The sequence below is a fragment of the Arvicola amphibius genome, chromosome X (genome assembly GCF_903992535.2).
Source record: "Arvicola amphibius chromosome X, mArvAmp1.2, whole genome shotgun sequence".
Taxonomy (NCBI): Eukaryota; Metazoa; Chordata; class Mammalia; order Rodentia; family Cricetidae; genus Arvicola; species Arvicola amphibius.
Genome location: NC_052065.1, coordinates 110039560 through 110057612, shown reverse-complemented (window position 1 = coordinate 110057612; position 18053 = coordinate 110039560). Strand labels below are relative to the sequence as shown.

At 44.0% G+C, this 18053-nt stretch overlaps 1 protein-coding gene across 2 annotated transcripts; it reads left to right on the top strand.

Moving 5' to 3' along the window:
- The first annotated feature begins 493 nt into the window (after positions 1-493).
- Positions 494-17467, top strand: Atp1b4 (ATPase Na+/K+ transporting family member beta 4). Of its 2 annotated transcripts, none has more exons than XM_038317387.1 (8): positions 494-556; positions 4587-4833; positions 8473-8601; positions 8879-8983; positions 12885-13081; positions 14229-14285; positions 16506-16601; positions 17306-17467. In XM_038317387.1, exons 1-8 carry the CDS (start codon positions 494-496, stop codon positions 17465-17467), a joined length of 1056 nt encoding a protein of 351 aa, XP_038173315.1. The 2 variants fall into 2 exon arrangements, with proteins under 2 accessions (XP_038173315.1, XP_038173314.1); XM_038317386.1 differs by having other exon boundaries at positions 4587-4845.
- Positions 17468-18053: the final 586 nt, after the last annotated feature.

Genomic DNA, 18053 nt, shown 5'->3' with positions numbered 1-18053 from the left:
TCTCCCCTCACCCTAACTCCCACCCCTGCCCCACCCCCTTGCACGCACGCACAACACAACACACACACACACACACACACACGCACGCACGCACGCACACACACATACTGATCTTCAACTCTCAATTGAGAACAATATGACTTAAGATTTCCATTGAGTCCATCATATTTCGGGTGCTGGCAAAGGGCAAGAGGTGGAAAGGCACATGAAGGGGGTGGTGAGTTGCTCATCCTCGTGACCCAGAATATCTCCCCCTCCCTGTAATGATGAGCTTGCTTTTCCAAAAGGGCTTTCCTTTGATTCCAGGAAGGGGCCAACCAATGAGAGAGGAGCATGTTAGATTATTTTGGGGAAGGGCTCATGCCAGCAAGGTTCACTTTTAGTAGGCGCCAAGTGTCCCCAGCAACCAGTGTCTCCTGTACCAGCAGAAGCTCCAGGACTCCGACCTACTTGCCTGCCTCTGCTCTGCAGCATCTTGGCCCGCTGAACAGCCATGAGAAGGCAGCTCCGCTCCAGAAGGGCTCCGGCCTTCCCTTACGGTTATCGCTACAGACTTGTGAGTCTCGGGGAGCCGAATATTTTGCTGCCCTTTTTTAATTGGTTGGGTTGAGTGCTGTGTAGACCTTGGATTATGGCTGTCTTGCCTTGGGATAAACAGGAATAAATAAAGTTTAGGAAAGCCCAGACTTCGCAGGAAAGTGACTCCCAGCATCCCGGGGCACCCTAAACTGCTGAGTGGAAGGAGGGCTCACCTCTTTGTGGGAGAACAGAGATAAAGGAGTGGGAAGATACCAGGGAATAAGCTTTCTTAGGAATCTAGAATATGAACAGACCTTTGCAGATGGGAGCAGAGGTTTCACTGCAAGAAATTTAGCCAGGAGAAAAGGGAAAAAGAGGAAATGCAAGGCGCCTCCTGGCCAGCTGTCCCAGCCCCTTTGGGTGGTGGCATTTAGGAACCAGCTGCTCTTTTTCTAAGACAGAAATTCAAACTATAGCTAAAAACACAGGATCCTTGATATGAACCAGAAGGAAGCCTATCCATCCTTTCCCCGGCACCGCTTGCTATGCTGAAGGAGGCTGCTGGTGATAGGCACCTTCGGGAAGTAGCAGGGTGCCAGATTGATTTGCAAGTTGTTGGGGACCCCAACATGAGAATGTGTATATTGTTTGTAACTTGTGTTCTTTCCACTGTGTTTCTTGTATACAATCTCTGGAAGCTCCGGCCCACCATCACCCATTTCATCACCCTGTCTGCCACCTCGCCTCATCACACACATCCGTACACACTGGTGCGTGCACATGTGCCTGCACATACCTCCCACATCACTGCTTATTCTCAGGGTCTTTACAAATGCATTTGGTCCAAACGTGCCTTTACATTTACTGTGCTCTAAGCCATAAGTACGTGTGTGGATGTACAACACTCTCAGGAGGGGTATTCTGACATGCAAGGAGATTATTAAATGAACCCCAAAGAAAGCAAGGCATAAACCATTTTTCTTTGCGCATGGCCGCTTATGTACCTAAGAAATTAAGGGATAATTGTCAAGAGCGAGAAAAAAAATACACCAACAACACAATTCTTCTAACCTCATGTCAAGCACTAAGGGAATTTCTTATCACTCTGATGTAGAATGTTTATTTTAGTACCTGAAGTGTTTCTTCCCTCTTAAGACCAGTCAGTCTATGGAGTATATATAGCTGTACATTATTTGGTTTCTTTTCTATGCTGAATCGCTAAAATTGTTGTACTTAATTTGAACTATTCGCCCAGAAGTTTGAATTTTAAGTGCCACAGGGGATCTTGCTCATTATAATATCTGATCAAGTTAAAATAAATAATTTGATGCAGTTGTATGTGTATTTTTTTTTTTTTACTTTTAAATCGATCATCCATTCAGACGTTTGCATGATGTTACTCAGTGCAAGGTCCAAATTTATCCTTTGGGTCATATTGCTTGTTTGTATATTTGTTCAGATGTTTATATATTTAGATTGCTCAAAATGGAGCTACCTCCTGTCCTTCAGGTTTCCCTTTTAGGGAAACATGAGAGCCCCAGCACACGCCCACTACCATATCTGAGCATGCTCACACTCCCTATCACATGAGGGTGGTGCCACTTTAGGAAACTGACAGAAACAGAACCTTGGAGATAAACGTCCTCATCGCCAAAACATTTCCTACTGGAGCGTGTTAAATAATTGCATGAAAGTGTATTTTACGAAGGCTTTCGTTAACAAGGAGCCTTTGGGAAAAGCCTGTCTTGCACGCTGTGACATTTCCCTAACCCTGGAAGCAGACAAGAGGAAAAAATATTTTGGTTCCTGAAACAAAACTCAGGTGGTAGGAATCCATGAGGGGAAAATAAGCTCCAAGAAGATTAATTCTTCCTTGGAGAATAAGACTTTAATGACAACCATTTTAATAAGATTATGCGAAGCACATATCTACAAATAAAATAAGGCTGTGCTTATGGCCAGCTGCTTCCTTTGCAGAGCAGAGGTGGTAGGGCAGGCATAGGCAACAAAAGGAAGTTGTTCCAGAAATATGAAAAGATTTGAAACCCTTCCTGATGAAATGTCACATTTTAAATTCTGTGAGAATTTGGTGCATGGGCTTTCTAGGGACCGTGAGGACTAGCTAGTCTAGTAAGTATAACTTCTGAGGTTAAGGATGACAAACTGTGAGAACCTTCCTCCAGAGTCCAGGCGGGAGCACTGAGAGTATCCACTGAGTACCTTGCTGTGGGTGTCACACTGTGAATAGACCACAAAACGGTAGAAAATATGGACCTTCCGCCTGTGTGTCCAAAGCCTGATTTGGGAGATAAGCGTGAACATAAGTTCACACACGAGTGAACCATTTAAGAACGTGCATCAGTTCATTTAGCAGTGAATGGTAGGCAAGGTTGATTTTCCTAAGCCTTATTCTATGAATCCATGTCAAAAAAAATCCTTGATTATAAGCACCTACATGTCGGGAACACAGACTCTAAGACATTATCATGTTCATAAATCTGCTAAGCCACTTCTAGCCACTTGTGTTCAGTGTGATGGAGGAGAAACTGTGCAGAGTATCAAGAGACACAAGTTCCGAGACTGTCAACTCTGTCATGGATTTGCTGTGTGGCTTTGGCCAGATCCTCTCCCCTCTCTGGAGCTCATTTGGACAATCCTAATTTGGAAGCCCCCGTAAGTTCTGATATGGTATGTGATATGGAGCTGTGCGTTTGAACAAATTCGAGGGTGCTCGTACTCAAGAGCTGGAGAGCTCTGGGCAGGCTAAACGCAGAGGGCAGAGATCGGTCCTTCTGTAACACTGTCACTGTTTCGGAACAAGCCAATTTGCTCAACTCTCTGCTCAAGGTAGCATGGGTAGCTTGAGTGCCCTCTAAGTGGCCTTTGAGGAATCGGGCAGAAAGGGTGCAGCACAGAGCCCAGGGCTTCTAGCATTTGACACATCCAACCCCGACAGGTGCACCAGCCCTGACACTCTTCAGACTTGGACGGCACAGAGAAGGGAGGGTGGCCTGATTTTCTGCTCTTGCAGTTAGCCTTGGCAAACTCCCAAAGAGCCTTTACGTCGGAGGCATGGGAAATACCACTGGCGATGTCTGGGGTTTTTTCTTTCTTGCTTGCTTTATCTCTTTCTGGTTTATTTCACATCTCAAGTACTGGCTGGAATCAATTGACAAATAGATGCTGAGTACTTACTTTCTGCCCAACTTTTGATTTTATATTTTTATTTAATTTTTAAAATTAAAACATAACTACATCTTTTCCCAACTCCCTTTCCTCCCTCCAACCTCTCCTATTTACCTGCTCCCTTTTAGGCCCTTTCAAATTTATGGGCTCTCTCTTACTTTAATTAACATTGTTCAGTCTGTTTAGTGTTAACGTATATGTGTATGGATATGCCCAAGTTTTTAACTAAGCTACAGGGGAAAACAAAGGAAGTATCTGTTGGGATCTCATCTCTCAGGGGGTCTGTCTGTCTAGCTTAAGACAGGAAGCAGGAAATGAGTCCTTGTTTGTGTCGGGAAGGCTGTGGAAGTTTTGAGGAGGGGTACGGCAGTTGGCTTCTCCTCTTGATATCTGTCTGAGCCTATTTTTAGACGCAACTTAGGATGGTGAGGTCAAGCAGCTGAAAGTGTACAGAGCATTAGGACAGAGCTGGCTTGGGCTGGAAAGTTGCCATCATAGGCATAAATGTCCAAGACTGCTCGGGCCTTCAGTGTGAGCTCAGCTCAGTCCTGATAGGTTAAAGTTCAGTGGAAGGTCAAGGCCTGGGACAGAGCAGTGACATGAAATATCATAGAGAAAGAACTTAAATACCTGACACTAAAAGGTAAATTTAGCATCACTGTGGAAATAACAGTGCTTCAATATGGACTATATAAAGGATGCTTCCTCCAAAAGAGTGGAGAAGGAAAATTCACCTCTTGCAACAATGGGTATTTTTCTGGGGATGTGGAAATTTGAAACATCTCCAAATAGTGAGTGTTTTCCATTTACTTTTGGCTCGTGGGCTTTGCCACCAGGGCTGTGTTTCTCACAGAGAGCTTTGCCTTTTGTCGCTGCTCCAGGATGATCAGGATGAAGTAAATCAGAACTACTTAGCAGATGAGGAGGAGGAAGCAGAAGAAGAGGCTCAGGTGATGATGGCTCCTGGTTTGGAGGAAGAGGAAGAAGAGGAGGAAGGAAAAAAGGAGGAGGAAGAAAGGGAGGAAGAAGGTCAGGGTCAGTCGACAGGCAATGCCTGGAGGCGGAAATTACAGACCATGACTGAATACCTGTGGGACCCGGAGAAAAGGATGTCTCTGGCCCGAACAGGTCAGAATCGGAGTAAGTCCAATTCATCCCAATGCCCCAGTCTGGTGTCCTTGGCTTTTGATGTGGTATCCAGAGCTCCTCTGCTGTCCAGTCGACGGGTTTGTTACAGACTTCTCTTAACATTTCACAGAAAGACCAGTGGCTGGTGACATCCTTGAACTGAGGACAGATCAGCTCCATCAGAAAAGCCACAAAATAGATGAACAAGAGTGAATGTGTGACTGAAATCTACTAGTCTCGATATGCAATATAAAATAACACTGAGGATGAGTTGACAAAGCACGGGATTTGTGTGTGTGTGTGTGTGTGTGCCCCAGGCCTGTCACTTTCTATGCATGTGACTGACTACAGGCTTAACCAAATGGGAAGGTGGGGGATTCTGTGTTGCCTCTCTATCAGAATCAGCCCAAGACTACAATATAGGATGAAAACCATAAGACTGAAAGGAATATGTAGAAGACTGTGTCTAGGATATCAGACCAAGCTCCTGCTAACCCGACCATGGCTTTATAAAGTCTTATCCGTTCACTTACCAGTGTATGAGAAGTAGAGCCCCGAAGCCTGTCCAGACCCCAGCTTCTGAGTCCTTTATGCCTCCATGGTACATATAGAAGAGCTGGTTTTAAAGAGATCATTGCTAGGGAATAAGGTTGAGCTTCCTTGTTGCTGGATCATTGATAGAATTTCATATCTTAGCTCTTTCACTTCATATCACACGTTGCCACGATTTTTACTTCACACATTATCCAGAACTCGATTCCCAGGAGTACTTACACTTACTTTGTAAACTATTGCTGCAGCGCTTTCTCCTCAAAAGATTTTGTGGGTAAGAAAACTCATACTTTTCACATTCTGCACATCCCAGAAGAAAAGAAAGCAGCTGCTGATTAATCCATAGGAGGAAATAGAAAAACACAGTGGATGGCATGGATGAAGTACTAGTCCCCTGCTGCCAAGTCTCTAGGTTGTTGAAGTCAGTGGCCCTTCCTCCCAAAGGCCCTTTTGGCCAAGATTCATGTGTTTTGTAGCCAATGCTGCTAATTCAGCTCCGTTTGCATGAAGTAGCCAACTCTATTTCCTGAAATTAGGAAGAGCAGGTGTGAGGCTCTAAACAATGCCCATCTCCCTTTGCTCCTCCTCAGTTCCCAGCCCCACCCCTGCCCAACCCTGGAACTGTAACCAATGTACCATTTAAGGGACATTCCTATGTCCTGGAGGCTACAGACAAATGCTAGTCACTCCTTGGAGCTCTAGAGGGGGTCCAACTCTTTCTTCCTCGCCTGAAGAGGACTGGAAAAACTGGCTTGGGAAATGCAAGTCCAATTCTGGGAGAGGGGACCCACACTTTAACTCTTAAACAACCATTGGCACTTCACTAGACATCATCCATATAAATTGCTCTGGCAGATGACAAGGCATGGGACAGCAAAGAGGAATGATGTAGAAAGGTTCAAGTGCTTGGGAAAGACATAACGATGGGGATGCTTAATTGGTGGCTGCAGCCAGACCCATGGCGCACAGGTCTTAGGCTAGCGCAGCAATTCAGACACCTGTCTGCAAGACAGCAGAATATTGACAAGAATCATATGAGGTAATAAATAATATTATTATTCTATTTTACAAGTGCAAAAACAGGCTTAGAAAGGCTTAAAATCACACAGTAACTAAGGGACAGTTCTGGGATTCAAATACCAGAATTCATTCTCTTGCCAGAATGCCTCGTTATCTTCATGAATTTGACCAATGAGCAAGGTTCTCCCTGATTTGTAAGACCTCCAGAGATTAAATGCTTTGTTGGGTAAAGAGCTGGGAGCCTGTCCAAGCTTGGGTGGGGACTACTCAGGACAGAAACCTAGAGGAGGATCCCAGGTACAGCTATCTATCTGGAGGAGGAGAGATTAGAGAGATTGATGACTGTAAATGGGGCAGTACTTGCTTTTGCCTGAGGGCTGTGAGAGACCAAACTAGCACAGTCTCAAGGTCACCTCTCCCCGAGTCAGGCTAAGGGGACTCACTAGTAGTGCCACTATCTTATCTATAGCTTTCTGGCCCACACATTTTAAGGAGGAGAGAAGATATTGCCAAGGGAATAAACCTGTGATCCATCGATTACCCTACATGCATGAAACTGAATCTCTTGGTCCCCTAAGATGGCTCCAGGCTGTCGGTCCATTCCCAGGATGGGAATGGGAGTGGAGAAATGGAGGCAGAAACACAGGACACATCCCGTTAGGATGTTGCCAGTGACCAACGGGCAAGAACCACAAACACACAGACATGGTTGCTTCTTTTCTGGGAACTCCAGCTAAATCAATGCGTCCTTGTTTCAATTTTGCTTTAGTTCATCTTACACAAACATACAGGGTCAATTCCATTTCCAGCTGGATTACTACAGTCACACACACTCCCTCTCCCCCCTCCTCCCCCAATTTTATTTGGTTCATGGTTCAGTTTTCTAAATTAACATTTGAACTTATTTTGGGGTACACTGGAGTTGTATGGCTTATCCCAGTTTCTGGTTCATGATTCAGTTCAAACCGTTAGTTCCAGTATCATTGGCACATCTATGAGTGAAGGCAAATACATTTGCCTGAGGGGTCCCCAAGGAAGGCTAAAAGAGCTCTGGGCATCTATCTCATGCCCATTTTCCTCACCCTGCTATATAGTCCTGGAACATAATCCTAATATAACACAGAGAAGGGCAATTCATATAATCATGAATCTGAGCTTATAGCAATAATAATATTAATAATAGCAATAATGACGGATGCCATTTATAGAGCACTTAGGATCTGCCAGGCAATGTGCCATGGTGTTGATATGCATTATTTAATGTTTATTTAATATATCAAGTACTATGCTTCTGTCCTTGTTACCAGATGAGGACACTAAGGCCCAGAGAGGCAAACCTCAGATCCAAGATGAAACAGACAGAAGCGGTAGAATCAGGATAAGATTATGAAAAGACTGAATTTGGGATACTGTCAGGGATACAGATAAATATATGTTGTAGATTCTACAACTTTCCCAAGTTCACATACAACAAATATCAGTGATTAAGTACTATTTTCTCCTACTGTCTTCCCCACCCTTCATTAGTGTTCTTTTCGGAAAGAAGAGCAACTTAATCTTTGCTAAGGATGAGTAAGATTTTAAATAAGTAGTCAAGGGTAAGCCTTGATTAGAAGCAAGTCCAGTGGAAATGAGTCAACGCTTTGAATTCTAGATCGTGTGAAAAGAAAGGCTGCTTTTCAATCCCTTGCAAATATCTATAATCACGTTGCTAGGTCTCTTTTGGATACCTGCCATAATGAAGAGCAAAGAACCATCTGTATTCAGGACATCAGCCATGGCCTAGAAGACTCCCAAGCAATGTCCCCCCTGCTCTCCGTTGAAGTCCACTCCCTATAATCTTGCTTATAGTCATCATGTGCCCTGCAAGATGCTTCTCTGAAGATACTGTAAAGGGAAAGTACTTTCAAACCCCTGACACAGTCAATCTTCACCAGGTCCAGATTGACAAAGTCCAATAAGGAAGATATCCTGAATCTGCCTGAGTTGATTTTGGTTCATGAGTCCAGCAGGGAGGTGGGGCTTGTTGGCAAGCACTGACTACTGTCATCTTCAATTGCTCTGCAGGTCTGATTTTAGTCATTTACTTCTTCTTCTATGCTTCCCTGGCTGCCGTGATCACCCTATTCCTGTACATGCTGTTCCTAGCCATCAGTCCCTACATGCCAACCTTCACTGAGCAGGTGAAACCTCCCGGTGAGTGTGCCCAAATGCCCTGCATTGTCAGAGCTCTCTGGACAGAAATCTGCTTGCACAGCATGTTCAGCCTCAATTAACTTGGATTCTTCCCGGTAATGACTTAGAGATTCAATTATTAAGAGGAAAAGTGAAATGGTACTTGGCAAATTATGGTCCTTTTCATTTTGATTGCTGTGGGGGGGGGGTGGCAGGGAGGGAAGTGTCATGGGAATCTGTATAGAAAAAAAAAATCCAAGAATGGGTTAATCAATCCAAGACCTGTTTTCATTGCCAGGAGTCATGATCAGACCCTTCGCTCATAGCCTTAACTTCAACTTCAACGTTTCCCAACCTGAAACTTGGCAGCATTATGTGGTCAGCCTGAACGGCTTTCTCCAGGGTAAGTTGCCCTGAGGAGTGAAAAGCTCTTCAGAAAAGTAGTGGGTGGCTTGAAAAGCTGATTTAATCACTCCTACCCACCATGGTCCTCTGCTGTTTCACATGCCTGCTTGCATCGTTTATTAATTTTTTTAATTTTTTATGAAAAATTTTCACCTCCTCCCCTCCTCCCACTTCCCTTCCCTCACTCCCCCTCCCCCTCCCTCTCCAGGCCAAAGAACACTCAGGGTTCCCTACCATATGGGAAGTCCAAGGTCCTCCCCGCTCCCCCCCAGGTCCACGAAGGTGAGCATCCAAATAGTCAAGGCTCCCACAAAGCCCATCCATGCAGTAGAATCAAAACCCAGTGCCATTGTCCTTGGCTTTTCAGTCAGCCTTCACTGTTGGCCACATTCAGAGAGACCGGTTTGATCACATGCTCCATCAGTCCCAGTCCAGCTGGCCTTGGTGAGCTCCCATTAGATATGTCCCACCGTCTCAGTGGGTGGATGCACCCCTCGTGGTCCTAACTTCCTTGCTCATCTTCTCCCTCCTTCTGCTCTTCATTTGGACCTTGGGAGCTCAGTGCAGTGCTCCAATGAGGGTCTCTGTCTCTATCTCCATCCATCACTGGATGAAGGTTCTATGGTAATATGCAAGATATTCATCAGTGTGGCTATAGGACAAGGCCAGTTCAGGCACCCTCTCCTCTGCTGCCCAAGGAACATCTCCTTGGACACTTGGGAACCCCTCTAGAGTCAAGTCTCCTGCCAGCCCTAAAATGGCTCCCTTAATTAAGATATCTAAAATGCTCCGATTGTGTGTTGCCTGATGTGAGCTCTCTAAGGCACAGAACTTTTTTCTTCATGAGCACACTGCACCACCTACTTAAATCCTGGGCACACCCAAGTGACTGGCTTTCTAAGTGATCTCTTCTAAATGATCATTCTGGAGAGAGCTAAAGGTGAGAAAAGGAGACTGTCCTCCGAGAGCTGCCAGATCCCCGCCTCCTGTACGTCCCTGGGGTATGAGAAGTCTGGGATGAGCTATCTTGAAAAGGGAAAGTGTCTTTTTGTAACAGCAATTTATAAGAGTCGGAGAACTGAAGCTCTGCCTAGCACGTTGACCTCAAGTGTTTTGAGAATTCCTGTGTCTGTAATGTTCTCGAATGAATGGCTTTGTCTTTCATTTTGTGAACGCTCAGGTGGTAGAAGCTTCAGAAGTCTGTGGAACCTTGAGGAGAGAGAGCAGCTCTCTGTTAGCCTGGGGTCTGCAACATCAACATCACACAGGTGTTGGTAGAATCTCAGACCATACCCCATAGCTATTAAACCGGTCTTCATTTAAAATTTTTCTGGTGGCCGGGCGGTGGTGGCACATGCCTTTCATCCCAGCACTTGAGAGTCAGAGGCAGGCAGATCTCTGTGAGTTCAAGGCCAACCTGGTCTACAAGAGCTAGTTTCAGGACAGGCACCAAAGCTACAGAGAAACCTTGTCTCGAAAAAAAAATTCTGGTGATTTGTATGAACTTTTCAGTGTGAGAAACGTCGTGATTCCTGACTATGCTGGTGCCATTTAAGCAGGAGTTACAAGTTCAGCTTTGTATTAGTAATGCTCACTGCTGTTTGGAGTGAAACAGCTTCAGAGTCCACACCTGTAGAACAACAGAGCTGAGTTCTTTCTGATCCATGGAGCTCTATTTTGGGTCACAAAAGTATTTTGGGCATCTTAGTCAGCATAGTGTCTTTCTTTAAAAATGCTTGTGAGCTATTTCAAGGATGCACATTGCCAGCATTTCTGCTGAGGAAATCCCTGCAATAAGATAGTAGATGGGGAAATACCAATTTTGACCCGATGATGACGGCAGGGAACAACAAGAAGGCATTGGGTTACTGCTAAAGAGTCAATGGCATGTGACTGGGGAGATGGCTCAGCAGTTAAGCCCTTGCCACTTGCCAAGCGAGCAAGAAGACAAGAGTTCAGATCTCCAGAATCCCCATATGCTGTATGGCTATGGGGAAGAACCTGTAACTCCAGCCTCGGAAGGCAGAGCCGTGGAAAGCTGACTAGTGAGACGAGCCATATTGTTGAACTCTGTGCTTGATTGGAACACCCTTGCCTCCATAAATAAGGTGTAAGAGCAATCCAGGAAGCGTCCCAGCATCAATCTTGGGTCTCCACATGCACGTGCACATGGATGTACCCACACACATGCAACACACACCACATATGCAATACATGCACATGAAAATAAGAAAATAACTAATAAATATGATGCCTTTCCCAAAAGGACCAGTATCTGAAATTCATATCCCAGAGCATTGGTTTCATCCCTATGAGTATGGGAATGGTGCAGTCAGTGCCACACCCATGTCTCAAGAAAAATGCTGAGTCATGTGAGTGCAGTTTCTATTTTAAAAGTTAGTATTTGAGCATAGTTCTTATTCCTGTCAAAAGATTAAAACAAACCTTTGAATTAAATGCAGTTTTGTCAAAATAAGTTCTCTGGACTGGGAACATAGCTTAGTGGTAGAGCATTTTCCTATTATGTTCAAGGCCCAGGACTGCAAGTAAGAGTTGCAATGGATGAGATAGATAAAAAGACAAACTGGAATCTATGTGGGAAAATATTATAATGAAACCTATTTCTGTTACTAACTTAATTGCAATTCAATACTTAAAGTCAAGGAATTTTGAGAAATAAAATAAAATGACCAATTTAACATTTCAATAACGTTATATCCAAGTTACAACCTGTCTAGATGTGGAGCTTACAGTCCTTTCTAAGTTTCACCTCTGGTGGGTCATAGGTGGAAAATCTTTTCTAAATGAGTGAACAGCTTCAGACATGACAGCATGTCTGGGTGCAAGAGGATTCACTGAACTCCGCCATCTAGGATGGCGCAGTACATTTTCAAAGCCCAGTTTTATGGACTCCGAAGGCTCCAATAGTGAATGCGCAAATAACTCCACTTCTCCCCCATTCTGTCTAATATAAAAGGACCAAAGTACCTCAGAGTTAGAGAAGCCCTCACTCCCTTACTCTCTTGCTGCGGACCCTGTAGCTGTCTTCAGTTTCTAGACTTCAATGTAAACCACTCTTTTGCAGTGGTGACTTGCCTCTTTAGAAGTTGAGGAGTTCTTGGTTTTTTCCTCCTCTTCTCCCTCCTCTTCTCGCCTCTCCTTCTTTTATATCCCTCCAGTTCCTCTACCATAGTCACCTGTGCTTGATCTCAAAGGGAGACATTTCTTAAGTTGAATTTAAGGAATTTTAGGCTAGAAACAGCCTCATGACATATACTGTGTCTTGATATGATATAGCCCCTCTTACAAAATCTACTGATACAGGCCTATTTCTCTCTCAGAATAGAAAGGACAGCCACTCCCATTTTGCTGTTTGCCATATCCAAACAGAAATAATTGGAAATGGAGAAAAGGTATAAAATGATCAACTTCTAACCCTGAGATGGACACTTGAAAGTTCTGAGGAAGTGAGAGGCAGTGGATTATACTAGCAGCTGGACTGAGAGGCAAGCGGGCTTCCTTGAGCAGCGCTCTCAACCTGTGGATCACAACTCCCTTGAGTGTACCATAGCAGATATCGTGTGTATCCGATATTCACATCATGACTCACAACAGTAGCAGAACTACAGTCAGGAAGTAGAAATGAAAATAATTTGATGGTGGAGGGTCAGCACAACATGAGGAGCTGGATTAAAGGGTCACAGCATTGGGAAGGTTGAGAACCGCTGTGCTAGAGGGATGGCGCTGGGAATATTCCTTGGGACCTAATGCCAGTCCCCAGTGGTAGAACAAGAGGACTTCAGAAGGAGTACAGGGACTTAGAGGGAAAGCCCTGAAAGTGTGGGCTTCCCCTCTGGTGCCTCTCTAACACGATCCTTTGCCACCCACATGTGCTCTAGGCTATAACGACAGTCTTCAAGAGGAAATGAATGTAGATTGTCCTCCGGGACAGTTCTTCATCCAAGATGGGGATGAGGATGAGGACAAGAAGGCCTGCCAATTTAAGCGCTCCTTCCTGAAGAATTGCTCTGGGCTAGAGGACCCTACTTTTGGATACTCTACTGGACAGCCTTGCATCCTCCTCAAGATGAACCGGGTATCTTAGCCCCTGGGGTCTGCTGGTGTTAAGTGGATGCATGGGTAGGAGAGCATGGAAACCACATTTCTGCTGGACTCTGGTATGCACATACTGCAGCTCTGCCCATCTTTATCCACATCATCAAAACTGCAAACAACCGGACACATTGACCAATTAATTTTTTCCTGAACATTTCCTACACACCAACCTGCCTCTTGAGGGCCACTAGTTGAATGCAGCTGAGTGTGTCTCTAATCTCAGCACTCAGAAGGCAGAGGCAGGAGGGTCTCAAAATTCAGGTCAGCCTCTGTCTCAAAAATGGAATGGAAGTCCAGAGATGGTTGGAACACAAGCAGGGTTGACATTGGGCAATAATGGAGAGTGATTCTTGTTTTCCTAGCACTTAAAAATACACTGTTCTGGGCTGGAGAGATGGCTCAGTGGTTAAGATTACTGGTTGCTCTTCTGAAAGAACTGCATTTGATTCTCAGCTTCCACATAGCACCTGTCTCTAACTCCAGTCTCAGGGGATCTAACACTCTCTTCTGGCCTCTGCAGCCATCAGACATGTATATGGTGCACGCACATACATGCAGACCAGTCACCCATACACATACAAATAAATTAATGATTAACTTTTTAAATGCACCTTAAAAAAAACATGTCTTCCTTAGGGAGTGCCAGAACCTTTTGTCAAATACAGTCTTATTGAAACTAGAAAGTTCTTTACATCTTTTTGGTTATTTTTGCAGCAGTCTTTTATTCTGTGGATGGGCCTAATACACAAATATTTCAGGAAGTAAGCTGGGCTACACAACTTTGAAGTTGTTTGTAACATTTCTAAAAAGGGGCATAGATGAAATTTATGTGTGAGGAGCAATAAGTAAAGGCAGGGAGAAAAATCCCATTTTTACTGTGAAGTCTGTTTCTTAAAAAGTAAATAAGTAGGCCGGGGTGGTGATGGTAGATGCTTTTAATCCCAGCATTTAAGAGGCAGAGACAGGCAGATGTCTGTGAGTTTGTGAGTTCGAGGCCAGCCTGGTCTACAGAGTGAGTTCTGAGACAGCCAGAGCTGTTACATAGACAAACCCTGTCTTTTAAAAAAGAAAATAAATAAATACGTATAAATATATAATTAAAGCGAGCACTGGTTTTCTTTCACTAGATTGTAGGCTTTCGTCCTGAGCTTGGAGACCCTGTGAAGGTAGCCTGCAAAGTTCAGGTAAATTCTCCTTCAGAGTAAGTATGGTTAGTGCTTTTGCTTCAGTCAGAGATAGTTCTTCTGTTCCAAGGACTTCTACATGGGTGGTGAATAGGAAAAGCATTAGTGTTTTTCATAATTTTTCTTCCTTTTAATGTATTAAGGTCTTATTTCCAGAAAGCATTCAGTGTGTGTACGTGTGCGTGTGCGTGTGCGTGTGCGTGCGTGTGCGTGTGTGTGTGTGTGTGTGTGTGTGTGTGATTTCCACCTGTGAAAGCCAGAGGCTGAACCTCACCTAGGGGCCACAGCAGGGAACCAGACTGTGCTAAGACATTAATTGGGATTCTGTTTATACTCTTGCTTTTAGCTCTAATGGCTTGCTTCTTTGAACTAAACAAGCAGCTTTCATTAGAGTTATTAGTCCCTGATTTTAAAACTGAACTTCACATTTTACAGCAATGACCAGTGGCACTGGGTGTTGCAATAACAAATGACTACAAGGGAGGTATACACAGAAGTCCATTAATATGCTAATTAACTGTCCTTCAAGGGACCATTAACTCCTATCTCATCTACACCAGTTAGCTCCTTTGTAGGCAAAAGCCCTCAATCTTGGCATTGCTTCTTAAACATTGCTCCCTTCTGTTCAGTGACATCATCTGCATCCTTTAGTCTTGGATAGTTGTCTTGCAAACATTGTGAAAATAGTCATTCTCAGAACTAGGAATATAGCAGACAACTCTAGGCTTCATAGGACTAGAACGGAAAACAACAAAAGACTCATTCAGCCACCCAGCCACATTCAGCAAATGTCTATACATCACTTATGATATGCTAGGTGTTTAGCTAGCTGTTGGGGATGCCTAAGTAAACACAACTGAAATCAGGGACAAGACATCTTAACAGGCAAAATGAAAGGTACCGTGGGGACACGGAAAAGAATGGCCAGTTCCATGTGGGAAATGGTAATAAGGAAGATGAGCCTCATGAGGTCAGGCAGTATTTGCCAGCTGAGCAAGGTGAGAAGAGATGAGCATTCCTTCTGTTCAGATGTATGTGTGTGTGTGTATAAAGTCACATGTGGGCTATGACTACAAACTAATGGAAGTGATCCCACAGGCCATCATTAAAGATAAATTCATTCGTTTTTGAATATATGAATAAGTCATAAAGACTAACGCAGTCTAAAGTAACAGCAAGTGCTGTGCCACTGAGCCATATCCTAGCTCTGAATCTAACACATTAATTGGGCCAACTTCTATTTGCATTTCCCTAATGTAAGCTGTTCATTTTCAAAATTACTATATACTGAACCTTACTTAAAAAAAATAGAAACATTAACAGTCAGTATACATTTTAAAAAAAATCAGTAGTGGTCAAATCCATACCCACTTGTAGCAATCAAGCAGGATGAGGTAATAACCAAAACTGAAGTATAGGGTGCTCGGTTGGTACCAAAACCTGTTACAGCATACTGTATATAGTATATAGTATATTGACATATAGTATATGGCCCCAATGAGCAATGGAGTAGTCGAGATGCACCCTTTGTCCGTATGAGCCCCCAAACTGCCCGCTTCTAACAGCACTCCATTACCTGGTGTTGTGTAATTCAGGGTAGTCCTGTTTAATCGCCCCCCTTATTTGGGTTCTCTTGCTTACTGTCGGAATTCTTTACGCAGTTATTAAGTGGTACAGAGAATGAGGACAGAAGCATGCGTTCAAATGAGCTAACTATAGATGGTGTGGCTATACTTCAGGCTCCTGTGTACCTGATGTGACTTCCAGTAGAACTGAACCTGCAATGGGAACTTAGGGAATGTTCCCTAATGCATACCTGCTTCAGTTGCAAAATCCAAGGCCGGGTGGCATACTGTGATTCTTTGGAGATAGGCTACAATCACAGGCTCTTCCTAGAAAAGTACAAAGTTTTCAATTGCCTTTGAAGCCTTTCTGCCTAGGACCCAAGAAACCAGAACAAAGTCATACCAAGTAACTTTGCTCTCAATCGCCCAGGCCTTCAATACGATTTTCTTTGAACTATAATGACAAGGAATGGTCACACCCTAGAAACGCTTCTCTGAGGACAAATCAGGGTTGAGCCCTACCCAATTCTGAGTTTAGGTTTGAAACAATAGCTTGAGAATCACATAGTGACTTTACCTGAGCCAGAATCCCTTTAGACTGGACTCTAACTCCTCTGTAACCCAACATTTCACATTTATCTGCTTTTGCTTACAGAAAGGTGACGAAAATGACATTCGATCCATCAATTACTACCCAGAGTCGGCGTCTTTTGACCTCCGCTACTACCCTTACTATGGCAAACTGACTCACGTAAGCTGTATCCTTCTTTCCCCCTCTTTCATAACGGGCTCAGAGACAAAGGGAGAGCTGCCAAGGATTCAAGGATTTGTGAAAATGAAGGAGCAGGTGGTAGGTAGTAACAGACAAGTGAGCTGTGGACTGCAATAGGAGTGGGGGAGGGGACTCCATCCACACATTCCTAACAACTGCACATCCTTCCAGACCTGAAAGGCTGTCATATACGGTCTTATCTAAGCACTTCAATTTTCAGATGAGAAAATTGGAGCTCAGAATGAAGAAGGGACTTCCCCAAAGTCACACAGCTAATGACCAACCAAGCCAGAAGGAGACATTATTAACAGTGTGTTTAACGTCCAAATAATCATACATTCCTGTGGGCCAGTGCAGGCTTCGTCTCCAGTATAGGATCTTGAGGTATACTAGCTCTCATTTGATTTATGGTCTGATAGCCATAAAATCAAATCATTCTGAGTCAGGATTGACTTCCCCCCAGAGGACAATCACACAACTTGACAGTGACTTATGAGAGAGCGGTGTAATTTCTCCAAAGCAGGGAAAGCATGTTGGTTGCTGTGATCATTTGTGACTTGGCATCATGATGTCTGCACAGTTCCCTTTGCCGAGGTTATCCTACCTTGAGTCTCTGATCACCACCTCCCCAATCCTTGCTGCCACCTTGGTCCGTTTAGAATGTATTGTTCTTTCACCTCCAGGTTAACTACACCTCGCCCCTGGTCGCAATGCATTTTACAGATGTGGTGAAGAACCAAGTGGTGCCTGTACAGTGCCAGCTGAAGGGCAAAGGCATCATAAATGATGTCATCAACGATCGTTTTGTGGGGAGGATAATCTTCACCCTGAACATAGAAACCTAGAAACTTCTGGGGACCACTCACACCGGTTCTGCTTTCATTTTGTGTTATCCCTGGTAGCACTTCGATTCCTTTTTTTTTTTTTCAGTTAAGACACAGCCAGATGGACGCCTAAGACCAGATCATCTTTCCTTGCCTTTGACGTGTGTATAAAGTGATATTGTGGGACCTGCTTGATTTTTTTAAAGGTCATCTCTCCCAGTGACAGACTATATTAATTCCCTCTCCTTCCCTTCAAATTCAGACCTCTTGATAGTAGTCTCACTATCTACAGTATCTGATAGCATTCATATTGTCAGGACAATGTCTATCATGTTTTCTTAAAATGTGTTGCTTTTAGAGGTGATATTATTCCCAGTCGGGTGGGTATTCTAACCTACCACCCACTCACCTTTAAAACTGCCTTCTAAGGTCTTTCCTCAAAAACTAACAACAGACAAACCCAGGCTATACAAAACTGAAAGCCACTCTCCCTACAGAACTTTATATAGGGGGAGGGGGCTTGAACATTTGGCTGTCTCCCATAGGTGACTTATACTGATGCATGATTCTGTTATTTTTCGCCAGGACAGCAAGCAATGCTGACAGG

What these genes read in the sequence shown, in the direction of transcription:
- Atp1b4 (XM_038317386.1), top strand. Translation starts at nt 494, where the DNA reads ATGAGAAGGCAGCTCCGCTCCAGAAGGGCTCCGGCCTTCCCTTACGGT. An exon ending in TCCTCCTCAAGATGAACCGG is followed by an intron (nt 13,082 to 14,228) that starts GTATCTTAGCCC and finishes TTCTTTCACTAG; the next exon opens with ATTGTAGGCTTTCGTCCTGA. An exon ending in ACTATGGCAAACTGACTCAC is followed by an intron (nt 16,602 to 17,305) that starts GTAAGCTGTATC and finishes TTTCACCTCCAG; the next exon opens with GTTAACTACACCTCGCCCCT.